At 30.4% G+C, this 18822-nt stretch overlaps 1 protein-coding gene across 1 annotated transcript in view; it reads left to right on the top strand.

Annotated features, from left to right (window-relative positions):
- LOC129980705 (locomotion-related protein Hikaru genki-like) overlaps window positions 1-18822 on the top strand; it is a 231142-nt gene that overhangs the window by 176669 nt on the left and 35651 nt on the right. Inside the window, exon 2 of the mRNA XM_056091089.1 lies at window positions 6724-6930. Within this exon, the coding sequence (XP_055947064.1) occupies window positions 6724-6930 (207 nt within the window). The remainder of the gene's footprint in view (window positions 1-6723; window positions 6931-18822) is intronic.

The following is an 18822-nucleotide window of genomic DNA, read 5'->3' as shown; positions in this document are numbered from 1 at the left end:
GATAAATATTATATTTTTAATATGGAGATCAAAAATAGTGATTCGGAGCCAAAACCAAACTGCATGCTAACAAGTACGAGTTAGCAACGATAGGCTTACAAAAGAAGTTTCAATGCTCTTTTCTTTTGTTGCTTTAACTACCTGTTGGTAAGGTATAAGTTTTTGGATTGGAATTCAAATATCATATCGTTGCTGTTACACAGAAATTTTAATAGGTGGCTGTTCTCACCTTCTAACTTTGGTTCAAAATTATAAGGTGAGTTTCAAAATAACTGTCATATAGCATAAAAGAGGTTTGAGGTTTCACTGTAATTTCAAACGCATCTTTGAATTTTCTTTGGCTGTCCCAATTACCTACTTGATACCAAGGTATTGACTTTGGGATCAAATGCTCGCTTTTGAGATATTGGCTTGCTTTCAATTTCTTTCTTTTGAGTGAATGCATTGATTTTTATAAAATTAAATGAAAATTGGCAAGTTTATGGAAATAATTCCTTTTTGGTGATCTGGTAGTAAATAAATTGAATTAATTAATCAAGATGACATGTCGTTTTTCTTTTTTACTTTTTATATAAGTATTATAGTAACTATGACTCCGATTTTTTATCCTTTTAATTATGCATCTTCCAATAAATAAAGTATTTACCTATTACTTTAATTGAAAATTTGTCATTAGCCAATAGTCCTTGTGACATTGAAGTTAAAACTCTTACCCCGATTCTTCTCGGCATTCTTTACCATCGTTATTAAATAGGAAGATTCTAATCGTATTGTACTTCAAATGTTATTTTTAAATGTTTTTTCTGTAAATTAAATGGGTTTGATCAAATTAATATTTCTCTCTTTGTATGAGACAAAAGTTGATAAAATGTCTAGGAGTCTAATCCCTTGCTATAGTCTGTATGATAGAGTTCTAATTCTCAAGTTCAAACTACATATCTTCATTTAATTTCTTAATGATTTCGTCCAGTAGAAATTTATCTATCAGTTAACTCAATATTTCAATGATTCAACCAAAATTTACTTTGAAATTTCATGAGCATTCAAACTACTGAGCTTTCATTTCGTTCCAAACCGGGATTCCTTCAATTCCTTCAGTTCTCCCATTAGTCTAAGTGTATTCTTTGATTGGCTATTAGTCGAAGAAAGAAATTAAAACTGCGTAATTTTTATTGCAATAAAAATATTTATAATTGAAGCAAACGAATAAACGAAAATGATCTGAATACTTCTTTCTTATACTTAAAAAAAGTTAAAAAGAACAATATATCAAAATGCAGAATGAACAAAGCATTAAACAATTTAAAATAAATTGATTTAATATGCTCTATTAACATTCTATTTCGAAGATACACTAAACTACTGACATCGCAATTTTGTATTACTGTAAGATAATGGAAAAGCCTTAGGTCACTCTCCATAATAGGTCTTCAGTGAATAGGGTCTCAAAACATTAACATATGAACTCCGAAATCGAAACAATTAAACGCGTGATCTTCTGTGAAATAAGGTCTCGAAAGTCAACATAATAGCCTCAAAGTCAAGACACTGTACACGGCGCGATCTTTGGTGAAATAGGGACTCAAAACACAAACATTGTAACCTGGAAATCGGAACAGTTGTCATCACGAGATCTGTAGTCGTAGGATTACTCTATATCAACATACAGTCTTCGAAGACTATAGATGGTAAAATCTTTTACTATCTTTATTAAATCTTTTATAAATGGATAAATTGAAATATAATTGCTTGAATCCCAAAGTTAAGGCTTCGACGCTGCTATCATTTACTGCTCCCCCATTTCTGATGAAACTGCAAAAAAGAATAAGGCTGGTTACACACACAGCGGAATTTTACGACGCGGTTAATTTACCGTCGCCTCAATAACAAAGATAGTGCGTTGAAGTAAATTAGAGCTTACACATTAGGCGGAAAAATAAAGGCACGGTCAATTTACCGTTGGTGGACGCTATATAGACGTCGGCTACCGCTGGCGCCAATGGTACTTTTACGTCTTCGTCCAAGTACTGATGCACATAATCAAATGCAAGTTTACATACACGGCGTTTTTTTAACGTCTAGAGCTGCTTTTTCACGATGAGTTTCACCTTCCTGCGTGAAAAACAATTTTTTCTTTTAGCATCAATAGGTTTTCATCCATTATGAACATGAATGAGTTAAATATCGATAATGAAATTTTAATTGTTTTAATCCAAGAAAGGTCTGTTTTATGGGTTTTTAAAGACAGAAACGCAATGGTTGACATGAAATTTGTATAGAAATTTGTAACGACTTTAATTTATTGGAAGAAAAAGTGAGAAACGATTTATAGTAAATCCATAATTTCTCATATGTACTTACTAGAAAAAAAAGATTGAATCGTAAAAAAAAATCTAGTTTTGAGAGCCTAGAAATGACAGTGGTAACGCTTTCTAGCTGCAGAGAGTTTTATTTAAATTGCATTATTGTGTCTGAATTTAATTATCGATTTTTTTTAACTTCTGAGCTGGCTATTATTAACGAACGCGATTTTTTTTTTTTTTTTTTTTTTTTTTTTTTTGTAAAAATATTGCCGCATTGAAAAGAGACAGTCGAATCTCCATGGCCGAATGGTCATAGCACTAGTCTCATAATCAAGAGATCTTAAGTTCGAATCCCGCTAGAGACAATGCGATTCCCATTTTGTGTAAATATTTCATTCCTTGATTTTATGTTTTCCTTTATTTCATGTTCCAGAAGATTCTGGAACTTTCTTTAGTTTACCAGACAAGTGTTCTGGACTTTTCGTACTGTCTCCAGAAAAGTATTCTGGAACTTTCTCTGCTAGTATAAACGCAGAAGATCTGTCAGTCACTGTGTTCTGAGTTCAGAGTTGAGTTAATAAATTGTTTTAGCTCTACTTCTTGTGTGTGTCATTGAGTTCCACACTAAAGAACCTACGTGACAATATAATCATTATTGCATTATTGGAAAATTAGTAACAATATTACGTTTTTCAAAAAAAGTTTTATTGTGCTTTTAAATTATTTCTAATAAATCAAAATAATGAAAATAATTTAACTTATTTCTAATCAAAAATAATTTACAGGTAAATAAAAAATAATGCGAAAAAAAATATGCAATACTTGTTTGAAATAAGAAAGCGGTATATTTTACCATTATCTGTCGCTAATATCATGGCGATCAAAATATTTTTATGTATACCAGGAAACCATGCCTGCATTTGAAACAAAATACCTGCATAGAATGTTTCTCGTATTGTTTGCTTTGAAGCCTCTTCTTGTAAGAATATCTTCCAATCCTATAACTGGCATTGTATCCTCAATCATGTATTCATCTCTATCCCTAGCATAATTATGAAGAATAATACAGACTTTAATAATATCATGCGCAAATTGTGGTAGAACATTAAAAGGTCGATGGAATATTCTCCAAGTATTGCTGAGGATACCAAAAGCATATTCTATGTAGTACCTTCTTGCTTGACAAATCGATAGTTGAAGATTCACTTTTCAACTGTCAAATATGTTCCAGCATATGATTGTAGCAAATTTTTATGCAGCCCAAATGTTACATCACCAACAAAAAAGAATGGAACTTCTGAACTTTCTGTGCCTGGCAAACACAAAATAAAACGGTATTTACTGTCGGTAATTCCCATTAGTACAACTGAATGGTAATATTAACTATATAATTAATATCAATTTCTAATTTTATATTTATTGGTATAAAATATACCTAAGGTTCTGTTCATATTTGTATGCTTTTATAAAATTCCATCAATAAACAAAGTTACATTCAAAACTTTAAAATAACAATGTACGAAAATAATTGTAAGTAAAACTTTTTTTTTACTCATTGCAATTTAATACTCCAATAGATTTCAAAAGTTAGTTCTTAGAGATTTCGAAAGTTATTGCCAGCATTTCTAGAGGCTAAATAGAATTTGGTATTTTTGTGCTGCCCGTGTAATCCACCAAAGGAAGTCTTCGACATACTGAAGTAATTGAAGAATGCCTGATGCCAATTTCTTTTGAATCAAATCTTCAAATTACGTGTAAAAAGCTCATAACTCCTCATTTTTCATTAATTGAATAAATACAAATAAATCTATTTTTACCTTTTCCTCTTCATTCGACGACAAAATAACAATAAAGATAGAATCCTTTCTCTATTCATTTCAAATTACATTTAATCTGTAAATAGTTTAAATAATACGGTTAAAGAAAATTGTTTGTTCATGAAATTACGCAGACTCTTTCGGCGGCGATGAAAATTTTACCGCCGCATGTGTAAACTTCCGATTTCTGTGAGCGGTAATGGCAAAATATCCACTAAGGGAAAAAAAATGCTGTGTATGTAACCATCAACTGGCAAAGGACGCAACGCAAAATGGGCAATTTTATAGGCAAACAAAGATACCAAAACCACATATAAAAGCCCTCCTCCGGAAAGACATGCTTGAGGAATGGCAAGGATATTGGAGCAATGGTGTCACAGGCAGAAAAATTTTTAATATCCTACCTTCAGTCAACCTTAATCCCAGTAACTGGATCAGAGAGGAAATTATTTTCTTCTCAGAACACGGCCCTTTTCCTGCCTACCTCAAAAGGTTCAATCTGTCCGAGAGTGACCAGTGCAGTTGTGGTGGGATAGGCACCGCACTTCATTATGCTACGGAATGCATCCTTACAATCTCCTGGCATATGAAAAACCCATCACCAAGCCATGAACAGGAATGGCTGAAAAGAGTCGCCGGCAACTTCCTTTCCAGGCAAAAAATCCACAGTATAATTAAATTTATAAGTGGAAATAGAGACCTATTCTCGCCTCCATAGCACTCAACATCAAGTCTCCTACCAAAAAAGACTAAGGGAAAAAACAAGCACTGCAGTCTCCTGTCACACATTTCAATCAAACAGAGATTGTCTCCATTTCCATTTTTCAAATCATTTTCCATCTGATTTTTTTTTAACTGCATCCTGATCTACTATAACATAAAAAATGTGAACACAGATTATATGTATATTTTTACAAATTTTATCTCTCAATCTGCATTATATTTCTAAGTTAATTACTACAAATTATATTTCTAAGTTGAAAAATTATGTAAACGGTCTCACCATAATATAATTTCTTATATAATTGTAAATTTTGTAAATAGTTATTTTTGTTTCGTTTTCCTACTGTAAATATTTTGTTAATTAAATAAAATTCCCGTAACATGCCTACCAAACCGTTCAGTGACCAGAATGGTCACGGATACGGGGGTATGAGACGGCGTTCTGTTCTGTGTATGTAACCAGCCTAAATGTTTAACCATAATTGGAGACGACAGTCAAAATAACTCTGCGTAGTTCCTTAACTCTGATTATCACGTGGTTTATTTTTGTTCTTGAATACAATTATCTCCTCAATACCTTGACGTTGTTTTTTTAGGTAGCATCTTGACAAAAGTCTAAATAAGAACACATACGTATAACCGAGTTATACCTTTTCAAAGCTTTGTTGTTATTTATGAAGTCATTGACTCTACATCTCTGAAGCTGTGACTGAAAAAAATATTTAACGCATCAGTTAATTTCTACTTATTTTGTATTGCAATTTGCTTCCTTTTTTCTAAAAAAACATATTATTGTTTAAAAAGAAATGAGTCAGCACGACTTTCCAGGAAAACAAATTCGGCTATGTGATCCAGATTTTGATAAAACTGTAATGCAATGGTTTGAAGAAAGCGAAATGTCAGTAGATGATTCTTATATTAGAGATGCAAAGACGATTATAAGCGACTATGAAGAAAAAAGTGAACAGGACAGTGAAGAAAATTCGGACATAGATTCAAAAGAGGAAGATGGCATGGTTGACATGGAAGATTATTTCTATGAATAATTAAAAATTAGTTTCAAGTGTTCCAAAAAGTCGTTAGAAAGGCCACATTCCCTGACGCTCCAGCACACCATTATCTTGAAGCTTCCCAGAATCCATCCTTATTTTCAACAGCTATATCTGACTGAAAATGAAGCTTGGACCTACATTTTCTCGACCGTCATGTTGGTTATGATTGTAAAATATACAAATCTTAAATTTACTGTAATTAGTCAAAAATATAGAGATCATGAGAAGTCAGATTTGCGTGATTACGATATAGTGGAATTAGGTGGCATTATTGATTTACTGTTTTACATTGCTGCTTTTCAATTTGAATAGTACAAAAAATAATTATTCTTAAAATATTTCAAAATTTTGTATTCTTCATTTTTGTTTGTTAAATTTTAACATTAGTGTAATTCTATGATATCTAAAGAAGTAAATACTCATTAAAAGATTGTTTAGATTTTTCTTATCACATCTTTTCGACATTTAATATTATAGCATTTAACATCTTTAATATTAATGTATGTGTGTGTGTTTTTTGTGGTAATTACATGATTTTCAAAATATATTGTTTCCAAAATAATTTCCAAGGCTATTTACAAAAGATAAAAAGAAAAATAACAATGAAGTCATTTTGACTCCATGTCTCTGGCCGCATGAGGAAATTTATGGCTCAAGTTACGGGTCAAACATAAAAGATAATAGATAATTAAAAATTAGAAGATTTTCAGCTCAAAATCGTGAAATTTGATTATTCTTACAGCGATTTCAAATCCCTGCATAAATATACAGCAGATAGTACAATTAAACAACACTCAAGTTTTACTTTACTTTTCCTCCCATTTGCAGACGGTGATACAGTGACTCGGGAGGGATGCATGCCCCCGGAGGTAGTGGTCAATGGCACAAATGTCCCAGGAAATGGAGGCGAGGACTTCGCGAGTGTGCAGGAAGTCCAATTCCTGGGGGTCATTGGTCCTCTAGAACAGAAGCGAGTATGCAAAATAAAGTGCCTCAACGGAGTATGGGTCGGTCCGCTCTGCACCATCGATCAAGGTAAGTGCAGTCGACCCATCTTGGTAGAATAGATAGTATATGTGGCTTTAGGTAAAGATCTAGTGTTTTATATTTGTTCAAATACAAATATTCTACGTAAGGATTTAATTCATTAGATTTATTCAATATACAAATGTTCTAGTTAAAGATCTTGTACATTAGATTTGTTTAAATTCTAAAAAATTATATATGTCGTTTAGATATTAAATATTCTTTTGTACAACAGCAAGTTAAAATTGAACTCTAAATTAAAGAGAGAGATAAAGCAAAATTATCTGTGCCCTTATTATTTCGCCAAGTGTTAGTAGCGATAAAATTAAACAACTACAATTGTGCATTAAAATTAAGAATTGAAATGGAGTTAATTACATACCGTGATACGGCTACATGAAGTTTTGTGGATTTATTTTATGCCTTAATATATTTCATTTCTATCTGATTATTTCAAAAATAATTCAGAAATCTAAGGTGATTTGCTTATTCAAAGTTTCAGTATTACAATAGTCTCTTAATTACTTCATAAATTTCATTTAAATTCCTTTTATTTCAATTAATTGTTATCAATTTACTCAAAACTTTATTATTTTTGGTAACATTTGTCATCATTTCCTTTCTTGGATTTCGATTATCTAATGGAATATAAAAATTAATTATAGTTTTTTATTACACTGTATATCCGCGAATCCATTCGAAGAATTCAAAATTCTGATATCTTATCTCAAAATGTCTATTCATCAAAAGAGTAGATAGAACGGATTCTCAACTACAGCTTAAAACTGATCAAAAGAGTAGATAGAACGGATTCTCAACTACAGCTTAAAACTGATCAAAAGAGTAGATAGAACGGATTCTCAACTACAGCTTAAATAACATATAATTCATGCGCGCTAACCAAAGCCTAAAACAGTTTTAAGCTGTAGTTGAGAATCCGTTCTATCTACTCTTTTGATCAGTTTTAAGCTGTAGTTGAGAATCCGTTCTATCTACTCTTTTGATCAGTTTTAAGCTGTAGTTGAGAATCCGTTCTATCTACTCTTTTGATGAATAGACATTTTGAGATAAGATATCAGAATTTTGAATTCTTCGAATGGATTCGCGGATATACAGTGTAATAAAAAACTATAATTAATTTTTATATTCCATTAGATAATCGAAATCCAAGAAAGGAAATGATGACAAATGTTACCAAAAATAATAAAGTTTTGAGTAAATTGACTGATAACAATTAATTTAAATAAAACGAATTTAAATAAAATTTATGAAGTAATTAAGAGACTGTTGTAATACTGAAACTTTGAATAAACAAACCACCTTACATTGAAATAGAACTGATTCTCAACTACAGCTTAAAATTGTTTTAGGCATTGGTTAGCGCGCATGAATTATACGTTATCGTCTATATACTATATGTAAACTTTAAAAATTTACTTAAAAATTGTCCTTATTGACCAGCTTTAGAGAAAATATTGAAGGAGAAAAGATTGAAATGGTTTAAAGGAGATTCCAAGTTAAGCAATCGTCAACATATTCGCTACTTGCATAATTCCGGTATGAAATTGATAACACTGTTTTTTTTTCAATGCTATCATTTTAAAAGAAATGAATCATGCGGTTTTTACTATCGATCATGCAATTAAAATTTCATCTAATCATATATGAACCAATGACAAAAAATAATGGATTATAATCTCTTTTTCCAAATTGTATCTTTCCAGCATGATATATATAATTAATAATCTTGCTTTCATAATTTAAAGAGACCAAAGAATAATTATTTAAACCTTAAAAAGTATAAATCGGATTAAACCACTTTCTTAATTACCTCAAGTGAGATGACAGATAGAAAGTATAGTAAACAATTTGAAAATAATAGAGCCGGGAGCATAAAAATTAGAAAATAACGGCTGAATATCTTATGACTTTAAACGAGCAATTCTTGCATAGATAAAAACTTATTTCTTTGTATGTTGAAAACGGCTCTAACATTATGGATGAAATTTTATATTTAGATAAGGTTTTGCTTTTTAAGTTAATCTATGTAGGTGCCTTTCTTGAAGAAACGCGATTTAAAACATAAAAAAAAGAAATGTATAACTAATTATTAGAATAAATATACTCAACTTCCGCTTCGAAGTGTGGGCAGTGCAGTAGAGTGGTCAGAACAACATGAATGATGCTTGTGTTGCGAGTTCTTGTTCAAGTAGCGCCTTTTTGCTTTCTTTTTTATTTATGTATTTGTATTTAATATTTTTGCTTTTTAAATTTATCGAGATGGGCGTCTTTTTTGAATAAACGTGATTTCACACAAGAAAAAGAAAACATTTTTTGTTATATCTAACTTTTAGAGCCTTTTTCTATCTGCTCTCATGCTGACATAGTGACATATAACGCCATAGATTTCACCATGCTAAAGCTGGCATAGTGTAAGTTCAAAATTATAAGCAATGATAGATAAACTGTAAAATGAATACTGCAACATAGCAGATTGTTTGGATAATAATATGTTAAACTAAATGCATTCATGCTTTTTTTTTATTTAAATGACCAGTTCATATGTAGGTGAGACTGAAAAATATGAATATTTCATATGTAATCAGTATGCGATTCGTATCGAAATATTTTCTCTAAAAAATCACAATTTTACAAAAAAAAAAATCTGTCATGCGGTTTGTTTTTCTGGATTTAATTTGAATAAGGAAGATTTTTAAAAGATTCTTATAGATTGACCCTTTTTTTTTTCACTCTACTCTTAAGGGTTTCACGTTCGAGACCCGATTCCCGGGTCTGTTGCACGTTAAATCCGTCATGCCAAACGTCTTCCCGCTGGTGTGGTGTGGAGAGGGGGGTGCCAGCTCAGGTGTCGTCCTCGTCATCTGACCACGGTTTAAAATTAAGAGGTCCGTCCCAAAATAGCCCTAGTGTTGCTTTACAACGAGACGTTAATACAACTTTACTAATCTAATCCCCTATTCTTAACACTACTATTCTATTTCCATATGTGCATTAATGCTGCAACCTTAATCAGTCATAAATAAAGATTAAATACTTAACATTAAGTATTTATCACATAGTAAAATACTTATAACTAAGCTTAGTTATCACACATCAAATAAACTACAGAAGTCTACATTGCGTAAACGTCTTATGCAGGAAAATAAAAATATATTTAATATCAGTTTTGACGGAATACAAATAGCTACTTCAATTAGCTTTTTTTTTTATTTAGAACATTTTTAATGAAAAAAATATTTTACTCTATATAAATAAATATTGAAATCCATAAATTGTCTATATGCTATAGAAATTGGAGCTACTGAATGTATTTTCATAAAATTTTGCTCATAAATACCAAAACAATAAAATAAAAATATGATTTGGAATAAAGATTATTAATTAAATTTTTTGTTTCCATATATTGGAAAATTATTTCAGCTTTTATCTCTCAGTTCTTAGTGTCTCCTTAATGAATAAAATATTAGACATTTTAAACCATTTTATTATTGTTTTCTTACTATGAAATATAAGAGATTTCCTTGGAGATTCCGTAATAATTAAGATTTTCTAACAGTTAATTAAAAAAACTATTTTTTGTCATTAAAAGTTAAATTAATTTTTATTTTTTTTGTATAGGGAAATATATCTTTAAGTACATTTTTCTTTGTGTTCTTAATGAATAAAAATATACAGATATTTTAAGCCATTTTGCAATTGTTTCATCACCACTGGCCTTTTTTAATGAAGTTTCATATAATTCTCTAAAAACTATTAATAACTTACTCAGAACAATTTACTTTCAGTGGCTGTAGCATAAAACTAAAAGAACAGCAGTTGGTTGTATCGAAAATTATTTGTCTGTTTACAAGAAATCGCTTAATCATGCAAAAAAATTTAAAGAACTAACTTTTATACTTGAGATCATAAACTTATTTACATTGCCTGCGCAGTTTGGACTTTTAGAAATAAAGCGTCTAAAAATAGGTATTGAAGACGTAATCAGCTTAGAATTTGAAACAAAAGGCTGAAAATTGAAAGTAATTTTGTTACACGGTTTTTAAAAATCGTTTGGTTCAATTGATATTTCATTTTGAATTTAAAAAATAAAGGTTTCAGATGATAAAAGGATTTTGTGGATTATAATATTTTATGCATATGAATTTTAAGAAATCGTTTGTTTAAAATGATATTCCATTTTTAATTCAAAAACAAGTCAGTTTATGGAAACACTTTGTTTAAATTGGAGCTCACTACCATTATTAATGCTATTATAATTTTACGATTTCCCTATATGGTTAAAAATGCGTGTTTAAAGTAATAGGAGAATGAAAATTGTTTCTCTTCAAAAGGATTACAATTTCATTGAAAAAAGATTCATTTGTACTTAAATATGTTTACAGTATGGAATATGAAGATAGCCATTTTGAATACTAAAAATAAGTCATTAATAAGTCTTAAATAAGTCATTAATATTTTCATTTACATTTATAACATTTGTACATTTTATAACATTAATATTTTAAAAGAACTTTTATTTAATTCCCTTTTATCAAAATTTAACTATTTTGAATTCTTGTTAGTGAATAAATTTAGAATGCATCTATATTTTTTTAGAACAAAAGAAATTGTTATCTATAATAGAGCTCGCTACATACATCAACAGAACAATTTACACTACGCAAGTGAAATGACTATATAATCTGTAATTAATAAAGAATTGTCTATTTAATTAATTATAACTCGAAATTAAATTAAATGTCACAGTGTTTGGATGTTAAATTCGAATATTTTGGCTTTATATTCTGTAATTTGGTATGATGATTTGGTTTAATAGAAGTCTATAGCTAAATACCTATTAGAACGCTGCAGTTTATTTTATGTTAATTATTATAAATAATCAGCAGTTGAGAAATCCACTTTTCTCAATTCATTAAAAGATGGCGCCACATGTAAGAAAACAGAATTTAATTAATTTAATATGTTAACTGATAATTAAGTTCTGAAAACATGCTTTGTTATCTAAAACACACAGAAGTGGAATTATAAAAATTTTACAAAATCAGATAATGTGTGAATAATTAAATACATATTTCCATTTTTATAAACAAGAAACAAATGAAGTTAAATAGAAATATAGTTACATTTCTAAAATTAAAAAGATATTAAATTCGCAAATAACAGCAGGTGTCTGTGATCAACTAAAAATATTTGTAACATTAAACTTAGTATTTTACACTTTTAGTATTAATAATTTTTAAAAACATTGAATCATTAATATTACTAAAAATATCTTTGCACTCAATTCATTCATTTTGGTAAAACAAATCATCAAATTCTTCTGTAAATTGCAAATCAGCCAATCTTTTCACATAATACTTTTATTTAGCGGAAAGCACCGAAATTTATTTTTACTTTTCTCAGCGAAACTCAATTTAAAGAGCGAGAAACTTCTGTCAGTAATTTAATAACCTGCAGTCAGAAACAGAAACTTACCTTAACACACAACAAAAGGAAATTGAGGAATTTAAGTACCTCAAAACGGCACCATTAAAGAAATGTTAAAGAGACTTTAAGAACGGAAAATATGCCACCCGCAGAAATGAAGATCCGTAAGCCAGGCGACGATAATTAGCGCTCGGAAACTACCTTCAAAATTCACTTCTAAAGGAAACCACATTCGCTCACTTTCTGAAATTCTTTTGACTTAATTATCAATGTCGCTTGAATCACAGCAATTATTATGCTAATTAAAGAAGGACGGCAACTGAGCAATTGATCCGCCATTAACGACGTTACGTTTGTGCTATGACTTGAACAGGCGCTCGGCTGGGTTGGAGGATATATATACTCTCGAACGAAGTTTCTTTCAGACTGGACGATTCAGTGAAAAGGCTTAATTAGGCAGAAGTGAGAACGTAGAACTGCATCTGGAAACTTAATTTTCAGCTGTTGCGGCGGAAATTGAGAACGAATTCTTGTTGAATGTCGTCTGAAAAGAAGAGTGATGAATTGGAAATGATTCTCAGAAATAAGTATTGCATCGCGGCGATTGAAACTTACGAACGAAACTTCAAATAAATGAATATTTGGTAATAACTATTCGCTAACGAATAGAACTGTACTTACTCAACAGCCTTTTAACACATTTAGCTCATGCTTTTTAAGTGAATTTCGGTGAAAATTTTTCGTTTACCTTTTGCTTAGTTCATGCTTTCGCTCACTCAAAACATTTTAACTCATGCTTTTTCAAAATGCCACTGATCAGTATATCATATGTCTAGACTAGATGTTTTAGGTAAGAAAGGAAAAGAAAAAAAAGGGTGTAAATTAAGCAAAAAAAACATTGCATTATTTTCTATAGAACCCTAATCTCGTGTATTATCCACAAACAGAATTTCAAATAAATGAATATTTGGTAAAAATTATTTCGATGATAACTTGAACTGCTCCCATTCGGTAAACTTTAAAATATTTAATTTCTACTTTTGCATGTCTTTGGTAGACACTTTTTTACTTTCCCTTATACAGTCAAAAAAATGTATTGGGACACACTAAAAGTTTCTCTGATTTTTATCATAATATTTTACATAAATATATATATGAAACCAAAACAAATAAAGGAATATTATTTTGATATATACTAATCACAATAATTCAAACAAAACTTTCATATTAATGTAATTATGGTTATAATTAAAAATAAAAGAAATAAAGTAAAACAACATGCTCAAAAAAGTATTGGGATACTTTCCCAAAAAATACGAAAAACAGAGCAAACTTAAAAGTTAATATCTTTTTTGGCCGCCCTTGCGTATTATGACCTTTCATAGTCTATTTGTCATGGATTGGACCAATTTTTTGCAAAATGATCCATGAATTTTGGTCCAATCTTCGACCAAACTATTTTTTAAATTGCGCTTGTTAGAATTTGATATTCAAACTGTTTTTTCTGCAAATAATATCACACATGTTCAATGGGATTAAAGTCTGGACTTTGTTCAGGTGTCTTAATAACACTAGCAGCAAGTTTCTTGTCATCATCTTGGTACAGTTTAAAACGTCTTAAGATTCCCAGTTTGCTCTCACATCGCTTTAAGTTTTGCTTCAGAATATCAAGATAGATCTATTTATTTATTGTATCATCAACAAAATGCAACTCCCGACACCAGTGCTTACCATACAATCCCAGACTATTTGATTGCCACCTCCGTATTTGATAGCCTGGCCTTACATTTTAAACATGCATTGTTGTATTTGGTTTCCCCCAAACTTTTGGGCTTGCAATCCAATCAGAAAATGTTATATTTGTTTTCATCAACAAAAATTACATTTTTCTGAAATTCTTTTGGCTGCTTTACATACATTTTGGTTTGGATGGTTCCCCCTACTCATGATTGGTATAGAGCCAATAAGCCGGGCCAGTCCTTAATTCTTTCTTGTGATAGAAAAACCGACACTTGCCTGTCGCGCCTTGCCAGTGGCCACCTTAAATGTCTTTTCTTTCCTCAGGGTGAAAAATTTTACCCTCTTTGCCCGAAATTCTGCCAACATCAGGCCTCTGCTGAACATATTCTGGACTGTTTAGGACTTCATTGGGGAGAAATGTATTCTTCTCCCTTCCTCGTTTTTGACTTTCTTCTTGTCAACGGATTTTTGGATTTGGTCTGACTAAGTCAGACCATGGAGATTAGCAGCAGCAACAACAACATACATTTTACCAAATGCCTATCTATCTTGTTGATTTTCTTTGCTGATATAGGGCTTTCTTTGTAGTACTCTGCCATGACATTTATGTTTTCTTTAAACATTTCTAACAATTTTTTGGATTTATAAATTTTCCGAAAATTTTACACTGTAGAGTCAATTTTATTGCACTAGTTTTTGGATTAAAGTAAACTTGATTCACAATTCATCTCTCTTCACATTCATTAAATGTCCTTGGATCTTTGCTTGTTTTCAATACTATTTATTTTCTTGAACATGTGAATAATGCTAAAAACAGTAGAATTGCCGCATTTCAGGATATGTCCTGTACAGCTAACTGATTTTCCATTTTTCCAATGGCTTATTACAAGTTTTCGCACATCAACCGATATATCTTTGTTTCTCATCATTTTTCTATAAGAAATCTTATCTGTTGAAATTTTTATGTTTAAAATTATAGTCTAAAAAGTGGTAGTAAATTCAATGCTACTGATGTGCTGCTATATATTTGTTGAATTTGTCTTGCAAAAGTGTCCCAATACTTTTTTGACTCCTCTTTGGCTTTAAAGTATATTTGAAAAACTAGGTAAAAATTATAATTTTAAAATACCAATAAAATTTTCCTTACGAATTGTACACCAAAGTTAAAATAATTCTTCATTCATTTTGTTTTTATTTTAATATGATAAATAGTTTTATAAATAGCTTTGCAGTTATTCATTCCAAGTGTCCCAATACTTTTTTGAGGGACTGTAGGTAGTAAAAAGAAAGGATTGTAATCGTCAAAAATTCGAACTCAAGATTTTGACGAATCTAAATGTTTTAGACATACCTGAGTTCGAAAAACACATTTTTGGAAAAAGTCCGTCTGTCTGTCTGTGGAAAAGATAACTCAAAAATGCTTAGAGCTAGACGGTTGAAATTTGATATACGGTCTTTAGAGCAAAATTTCTATCAAATTTGGAGTAAAATTTCTTTATAGGAAGTCCGGCTGTTCGAATATAAGTTAACACAAAAATTACAAAAAGATGAAAGCTAGACAGATAAAATTCTGTAAACAGATTTGTCATCTATAGTACAAACACTTGCCAAATTTTGAGTCAAATCCAACTACGGTTTGACTGTCTATAGGTCTGTGTTTTCAAAAACATGCAAACGTGGTAACTCAAAAATGCGATGACTTAAATATTTGAAATTTGATATGGGATTTTGTGACTACAAGTACAGTTTTGTGTCAAATTTTTGTTTCAATGTGTTTCGAAAAACGTGTCTAAAACACAAATTGGATTTTTGGATACTATTAACGCATATCAGGGATGAATAGCCAAATAACTCGCCAAGGATGACACGATAAATTCAGCAAAAATTCTAAATACAAGCAAAAAGTTAATATTTCTTAACTATTGTGCGCAAATATCTTTTAAGGCGTTCTCTTTCATGATAAGTTTATTAGAGGGAATGCGAGAAAGTTATGATGAGACCACTCGCACTGGTTATGATGGTATTTCAGAAAAGATGTGTATTATTTTATAGTTTTAGAAGATCAGAGATTCCTCTGATTGAGTCAATTTATGATGGATTACAACAAAATATAGAATTTTATATGGATCTTCCCATAATCTGCAAATTATGATTTGGGTCTAAAATTTTCTTGAATGTTCTACAAAAAGAAAAACGACAAAACATGAGAAAAAGAAAATAGCACTATACGCAAATAGAAAATAGCCCAAGACATGGCTTGTCCCGTACGACAAGAATTAACCTCTTGCACTATGAAAAGTATTCGATGCAACATTATTCAGTTAAAACAAGGAGTTACTTATTGCTATAAAAAATTATTATTATTTTAAGTTGCATTTTACCAAAATATTAATCTACATCTTCTTACCAGTATTTTTAAAAGAAGTAAATAAAAGGACAAAATGATGAACCGTCTTGAATGGTAAATGGAGGCACCATCCGAGTGCATGGGGTTGTGGTGAAAGCTTATAAGCTGGTTAACAGCTACGTTGTATGAGCAATTGCTTTTGTATTGTGGTCATGTTACTGGGCTGCGAGCCACAAGATCCCAAGTTCTATCCTCGCTGATTCTAAATCACCACAGTCTTAACCGGCTTTACTTACAAATACATTTATTGCGTCGCCTGTTGTGATATCGCTGTATTTGATACCACTTAAGTTTACATTTACATTGTTCCTACCCATCCCACTTAATCAAATACATCTTTTCGTAGTGAATGCTCAATTCAATTTGAGCATTCATAATTTTCTTCATTATTTATGTAAATATTTATTTTATTTTATGATAAATTCTTTTTCTTCATAAAAGTTTGGTTTAATAAAACTTCTCTCGGAAAGAATGCTTTCATCTCCGAAAAAATTCAGTACACTGAAGGGGACATAAATTTGATTTCTAAAATGTACCTTAACACAAAATGCCCAACAATATTGCTGCGATATTGCTGATATTCGCCGGCGTTAAGAATATCGAATATCGTATAAATATCGTACAACAATTCTGCTAATAGGTAGATAGTTCTAGATTCGGTTTCTTAGCTGTAAGTCAAAATTTAGAAGCTCTTGCTAAAGGCAATATATGAATTTTTTTACATATTTCTGCCAATACTAATTTTTGAGCAATGTCTTCGTCATTAAAGTAAAACCTTAAAATAAGAAAAGTAAACTGAAATAAACTAATCTAAAATATTATGAAATGCATAGCTAAAATATTATAAAACTACCTTCTGAAAACTATAAGAAAGAGAATATTATAAAAAAATATTAACATTTATATGGAGCAGTTGTAATAAAATCATAAAATACTGCAATATTCCATAGCGAAGATATAAAATATTATGAGGCCAACAGCTATAATATGACTTTGTAATGAACGATTCTTGATATGTTCTAATATTACAGCGTACTTTCAGTTGAATAACAAAAAGAAAATTCTGCGAGCAATACGAATCCAAAATAGACTGATCGCTGAAATAGGAACATTGCTTAGTTTATTGAATTGCTTCAACATTTCAAAAATATTGCTTCAAAAATAAAAAAGATTCGAAGTCTAGGGTTGGATATGGAACGTACATTTTATGAAAAAATTCTATGAATTTATAGATACGTCTTTATTCAACCATTTCAAAAGAAAACACAATAAATGCTAATCTAAGATATCATATATAAGATATTTTGGTTTATATTGTATTGTTCATAGGTTAGGTTTATATTCTTTAAATATACTTTCTGTTACTTGCAACGGGAAAGGGTGGCCTGGTGGTAAGGTCTCGGCTTCGGAATCGGAGGGTTTCAGCTTCGAGACTTGATTCCACCGAAGAACCGTCGTGTAAGCGGGTCTGGTGCGCGTTAAATCCGTCCGGGCCAAACGTCCTCCCGCTGGTGTGGTATGGAGAGGGGAGTGCCAGTTCAGGTGTCGTCCTTGTTATCTGAGCGCGGTTCAAAATTGCGAAATCTGTCCCAAAATAGTCCTAGTGTTGCTTTAAAATGGTATGTTAATATATAACTAAACTAAATTAAACTGTTACTTGCGACACGCGTTATGAAGAAAAATGTCTTATTAGGCAAAATGTACTAAATGTGGCGAGTTGTTACTTCTCAGGTAGTAGGCGCTAGCTAACGAAGTATTTCAAACATTTTAAATAGATTTTCTAATAAAAATCAATAGAAAGAACTTTTCTCTATAAATTCATAGCATATTTTTATATAAAATTCATTTTCTTGTAGGTTAAATTTTTTTTTTAAATTACCGAATTGCTTTAATAAATCACCTCTAACTCTGGCGCAATATTTAGTAATATTTTTTAAAATATAATTTTCAAAGATACCAATTCTATTTTTGCACATTTTTTTTTTTTTTTTTGCTCTAATTTTAAAAAAATTGTAAAAATACTTTTAAAATTTATTTTATTTATTATAGAAATCAATTTTTATTGTAAATAAAAAATATCTCATATTTTACTTTAATACATTTTTATTTTATTATTAATTGTGTTTATATCCTTCGCGCACTGTGGCGATATTAAAAGCATTTTTATAAACATTATTGCCATCTAAGTTTTGCTATTGCTGCCAAAAAATTCCGGTGGATGTACAGCATTTCCTTTTAGCAAAAAATATCTTACAATATTATTATGATACCCTAACAGTATTATCTGGCATTGAAAATATCGAATA

Source organism: Argiope bruennichi, chromosome 8 (genome assembly GCF_947563725.1).
Source record: "Argiope bruennichi chromosome 8, qqArgBrue1.1, whole genome shotgun sequence".
Lineage (NCBI taxonomy): Eukaryota > Metazoa > Arthropoda > Arachnida > Araneae > Araneidae > Argiope > Argiope bruennichi.
The sequence above is the reverse complement of the archived record's forward strand: the minus strand, read 5'-3'. Positions and strand labels throughout refer to the sequence as shown.